The following is a 5,949-nucleotide window of genomic DNA, read 5'->3' on the forward strand; positions in this document are numbered from 1 at the left end:
AACAACAATTACAACAATTATAGTAGTTCCCTAGAAGTAGACGGCTGGCATTAACATACTTTTAAATCAATTTAGTTTTCGAAAGAATAAAACTGCACACTGAATATCCGAAAGCAGCACTTATAAGTCAGGTGTGAGGGGAGGCAAACTGTACCCTCCATAAGTAAGTTAGCGCGCTTAGTTCGTTTTATGTCAAAGTGTTCGACCACTGTACTTCCAGTCAATGCCCTCATTCCATCTACTAGACTCCACAACAAAGTTTCACCAAAAGCATGTGGGAAGTAATTTATCGGAAGCATCTAATTGACCACATCTGTACCTGCGTGAAAATTATTGCAACATAGATATCTCAATTTTACCGGTAGGCATGTGTACTTGGTAACTTAAATTAGAGGTAGGCTTTCTATGCGAAGGTAGGCAACAACACTAAAAGCAGCTGGTGACTTTAAAAAGCAAGCAAGGCTCGATAGAAATGGTAGTATGAACATTGTGTAGGATGCTAAATGCAGATTTTTGAATTAAATGCGCAGGTGTACCTAATTTGCCCATCCCAACATGTGATCTAAATATTTTGGCTATAAAATTGCTATTCTTTGCCAATTAAAACCACAACTTTGAGTTTGTTTTAGGGAATATTATTTGAAATAAATTTCGTCCATCACGTGTTCCTGGAAGGCAGGCTTTAATTCGCACCTCAAATCTATACCCATTATCTACATTTGAAGTTTGTGTTGGTAATCCTGGTATTCTGAGGGAGTTTCCTGATCTTATGGTGATAAAGTATTAGTGTTAGCGGTTGAGTGGATGGTTTGAAGGTCGAAGATCAATTGGCAGAGATGTAGGCGGCTGATGCAAAGATCGTTCGCTAAGAGATTCATTTTACTTTGCACAATGATAGAAACTTCTAGTCTTTACAAGGCTTTAGTAGTAGTGGGGTATGCTCTTTCATCGATTGGGATTATGTTCGTAAACAAGATAATTCTAACAGCCAATAAGCAAGTGCAGTCATTCATTATGCTTATTCATGCTTGAAGGTTCCCATCGTCCATATTTCTAGCCGCATCTCAAATGTGTATTACGTTCGTTGTACTACTGTCATTTTCATTGTGTGGATTTGTAAAAGTTCCAAAACCTTCTCAAACCCTTATTTTGAGGGTACTTGTCGATTATGAGCTCGGTCTTCATTACTTCTGTTAGATAATTCCATTTTCTTGCATTTATGCGGTCGACGTAACGATGGGTTTAGCTGGAACCGGTGCAATCAGGTAATGTTATTTTTTTTGCATCATTTCTAGCTTGCCGCTGTTTTCTGCATTGCGACGTATATCGAATTTTTTCATATTATTTGGCGAACGATATTTCTTTGGGTGAGCCATTTTACCGTCCGTTAATATTCTGTTTTTCAGAAAACGCCATAGTGTTTTAACACATGTAGCGCTAGTAACTATGATTACTGGTGCTTTTGTTGCTGCTAGGTAGGTTTTCCCTGTCTTCTAATACCTTTAGTGGTGACATCAATTTCGATCCCATAGGCTATAGCTTCATTTTCATTAACAACCTATCGACAGCAGCTAAGGGGCTGCTGACGAAGTCGCGACTTTCCAAGCATAATTTCTCGAGCACAACTCTCCTCTTTTACAATTCGATCTTCATGTTTCCGTTCATGACTTTCCTCGCTGTATATACCGGTGCGATTCAACCCGTAAGTCCTCCTATTTTAATTTAGTTATTAGATATACATTAATGGCAAATTATGAAGAATTTGTTACGTTTTCAGTCTTCTGCTTTCTGCAAAGTTTTATGGCTTGATTTATAAGTACTGAAAACGGGACCTAATTCGTTATGATTTTTTCCTTCCTCCAACCAGGTCGTTGAATTTTCACTATGGACAAATGGCTTTTTCGTGGCTGGATTCATCTTTTCGTGTCTAGCAGCGGTGACTTTGCAATTCCTTACCTTTGAATGTACGCGTCTAACTTCGGCTCTCACAACAAGCGTCGTCGGGGTTATGAAGGTACCTTGGAAAAACTTTCGTTTGCTTTCCCGGATAATACCAGGCTCTTGACCTCCAATATTTTCCTATTTATTGTTCTCTCATGTCTTGAATTTACAACAATGCGTCTTGGCTGTTTTAGAATACAATTGTCTCCTATGGGGGGATGTTCGTGGGCGGTGATTACGTCTTTACGGTCGTCAACTTCTGTGGAGTGACTATTGGGTGGGTCTCTTTTTTCGTATCACGTCCACCGTCATTAACGCTGGAGTTTGTTAATATTTGATGCTACTAATTTTCCTCTTTTAAATTCTCTCTGCGGTTAATCTGATTTGAAAAGCCTTATACCCTTTTCTGAGCACCTGATCTCGGTAATCAGCCTGTGGATTCCCTCAAAATACTTAACAATCAATCTAGAGCAGCTCTAGCATTTTGCGATTGTAGTGAACTATGTCATTATTTCCAAACGTCTTTCTTGCTCCTCGAGATGCGTAGTTGGGCCACATTATTAAATATTTTGGAGTAAGAGAGGCCTACCCTCTAATTCTCCGTTATTACTTAGTAACAATTTGTTTATGCCAATCTCCACCAGTGCTATTGCTGTTTTTATCATTCCCCTTACTTAATGGACTTGAGGCGGTTTATTGAATTGAATTTCATTTTTCATGTTCGAGAAAATGGTCTTCTCGAAGTTCCTTCCAGGAAAAGAGGAATTATTTCTACCGGCATGCTTTTCCTCTCAGTGTAATATAGGACACTTTGTACATTAAAGTAGTCGCATATTTTGGCAGTTTTTAAAAAGCTGAATCGATCTGCGGGTTCCAGTCGAATACTATGGCGAATGAGATGACTTTCAGATCTGATTTTGTAATATTTTTCATAACTGTATCCACCCTTATTGGTCTTTTCGTTTTTTTCAAATTCAGCTCTACAAATCTTAGCTTTCACGGGATCTCGCACCGTATTTTCCTTCTATTGGACGCAAGATGGTAGTGCATTACTGTGATGCGAGGCTTGCTTAACTGTTTACTACGTAACCTGAAATTTGTGTCGAGATGAAACGACAAAAATGATGAAGCATTTACTCATTTGCGACCCCACAATGCGGTCCATTCTAATCGCAGCCTTAGTGTGCCTAACAGAGGTAAAGCCTAAACTTTACCAATCAAATGTGTTTGTGTAGGTTTTTATGATTCCCGACTAAAGCGAACACCATTACCATGGTGCAACTCTATTCATTGTCACCCGTCAGGTTTTTGTTCGTTTACTCAGCGACTTAATAAACACGAGCTCTGTTCTCCAATTCAATTGATCCACAAAAATAGCCTCATTTCTTCATAAAGCGTTCTTTTTATCAACGATGGTCTCTCACTTTTGGTCATTTGGTAGGCGCTTTTAACGTTTAAATTGGTGCCTCATCTTAAGGGCAATTTCGAGTTCTTAATTTCTTACGATTGTCCTATAACTTAGCGTGTGTGAATGTGCATTTTTTCCAGGACTAAACTTACCTCCTTAATCTACAATGGAGGGAAAGCAATTCAGATTCACGGATGTTGATAAAGAGACATCAAAATAACAACTGCCTAGTTAAATAGCAACAAGAAAGCGGAGGGCATTTGAAGGCACCGTGGAGGACACGTAGTTTGTTTTCCCAATGCACATCACGTTCTAACATCCATAAGTAGAGTTGTAGCAACTTTTCATGCTCTTTTAGTACTTGTATCATCAAGCCAACTTCGAACAATGTCAGGAAGTTATAATCGACATTTCAAAAGATGGTGAAACGCCTTCCGAGATAACTTGACAACCTACTGTCTCTGCATTTATTGAGAGAGAGATTTGGAGCCTTTGTAAGTGTTTGTCCAAGTCAGAATCAGAAATGCCCTCGTTTTTCTCCTTCCGGGTTAAACGGCTTTAAGGATGTGTTGAGCCTCATCGGCATTAATTCGATAACTTGTGAGACGATGGATGACCACTGTAGAGACACCTCCTGAGTCAGTATCCCCTTTTGATTTCAGCACGATCGGAGCGATAACCTACGGTGTCTCAATGTATTTGAGCAAACAGGTGAAGCTTGGGATTCTGACTTCGACAAAAGCATAGAATTTTCCCCTCGGCCCAACTTATACCTCATTGTATCCCTTTTTATACCTATGTATACATGCATATATGTACATAATTTGTGGATTTGAACAGATTACCGAACCACCAAGTACCTCTACTCACTTTCAAATAAACAGTCATGTGAAGATTTGGAATTGGAAGGCTCAGTTGTGAAGCGGGCTTCTACTTCATTCCAATGTGAGTAGCCTTGATTAATTTGCGCTTTTGGCGTGTTCAACCATCCACTGGCACAATAGCCAAGTGAAAGAGACCCTTCTTGGTCCCCGAAGACGTCATCGACGTTCAAGCTAATATTCCTGTAGGCACTTATTCATTGTTTTAATTATGTGTGAAGTTGCCCGGCCGCGAGTGGATCTTCAGCCTGGATTTGCTCTCGTCACCTGCACTACCAGTCTCTCTCAACTCTTCTGCAAGCCAATAATGCAATCGCCTCCAGACTCGTGCATTGTGCAACAGCTGCAGTGAGTGTGCGTCACTAATGTCGCCATTCGAACATGCCAACAAACTCCATTGACCATACTGCTTAATTCCACTGACTCAAAATGAAGATGGATGGTATTGAATGAAAAGCGACTGAGATAGACTAGTGATGAAATTGACTGTCAAAAGTCGTGACAAACGTCCAATTTTGTGACATTCTGAAGAAATAAACGTGCAGCTACGTATTCACAATAAACTCATTTCTACCATCTACTTACTTGTTTTTGAGCTACCCTACACTTGCAATCCGTTAGAGCGCCCCTTGGCAGACCACTTCATGGCTGCTTCGCTTCTTGGGGGAGGAGCACTCAAGTTAAATGGAGACTTGATTGTACGGGTTGCTACTTTGGCATTGCAAAATAAAGTAGTAATTGCGGGGTATGCCCTCTTTCGAGTCTTAATAATTGAGGCACACGCCACGCACTGGCAATCAAATCGGCAAGTAGATATGGTGGTGGTGAGTCCGTTCCCGCATGCAACATAGCGTCCTGTCAACGAAGGTGCGAAATCCGGTCGGCGGACTTGAAGAAGGTGAAGGATGTCCGGACGCCGCGTGTCTGTCAGTCCAGACCCTGGCGGTGGTGGTTCTGGGTTCACAACACGTCCGTTGTGCCTTGCGAACGAACTGGCACAAGTGACAGATCTGTTCGTTTGTGAACGGTGAATGCAACAAAGTCATTCCCAAAAATGTGCACATTTGGAACCGAAGTACCTTTCCGCTTTTGATCGGTACCAAAGTGAAGCTGAATGGTTTGGGCTTGTTAAATCCTGGCGGCAGATTTATTTGTGCTGACTCTTCCTAGATATTCGTTCTTTCCTTTCGTAAATATAGAATTTCCGGTTTAAATTAAATTATTCTCTTGCCAAGGTGAACTTCATTGCCATAATTACCGGCGTTCAGTTCATAATGGGTGGGTGAAGGAAATCGACCGAATCAGGAGGTATTACACTGCCATAGCGTCTCCGGGTAAGGACATGGTACACCTAAGATTATAAACAAAGTCGTAAGCTTGTCACTCCACCCATCATGCGCAAGGGAGGAATTAATGTCTTTCATAAACAAATGTTTCCTTTAAAGGACTGTAAGTGACGATTTCATTACTTAAGATCTCCTGCCAGAAAAATTCAGCAACCTTTTTATTGTAAATCTAATTAAAAAAGGAGTTGCAAAGGAAGAATTCACTAAGCCGTCAAGCTGGAAACAAGGAAACGGATCTAGAACTAGCTAATCAAAAGTCAGGTATTGAGTGTTGACGCAGACGTGTGATGGCAGCGAGTGGAACTTAAGGTGCCAAATCTCTTGCCTGAAAAGCAAAAAAAGTTTTAATAAGCTTGAAAAGAAATCAAGACAA

General features: G+C 40.6%; 1 protein-coding gene across 1 annotated transcript; it reads left to right on the top strand. All coding sequences in view use genetic code 11, as the record gives it.

The window, feature by feature from the left end:
* Positions 1-1,236: 1,236 nt before the first annotated feature.
* Positions 1,237-4,096, top strand: EGR_01232 (UDP-glucuronic acid/UDP-N-acetylgalactosamine transporter; the record flags this gene model as incomplete). Its single annotated transcript, XM_024490481.1, has 5 exons — positions 1,237-1,265; positions 1,507-1,702; positions 1,868-2,014; positions 2,136-2,218; positions 4,012-4,096. 5 exons carry the CDS (start codon positions 1,237-1,239, stop codon positions 4,094-4,096), a joined length of 540 nt encoding a protein of 179 aa, XP_024355300.1.
* Between the last annotated feature and the right edge of the window lie 1,853 nt (positions 4,097-5,949).

Source organism: Echinococcus granulosus (genome assembly GCF_000524195.1).
Source record: "Echinococcus granulosus chromosome Unknown EG_S00004, whole genome shotgun sequence".
Lineage (NCBI taxonomy): Eukaryota > Metazoa > Platyhelminthes > Cestoda > Cyclophyllidea > Taeniidae > Echinococcus > Echinococcus granulosus.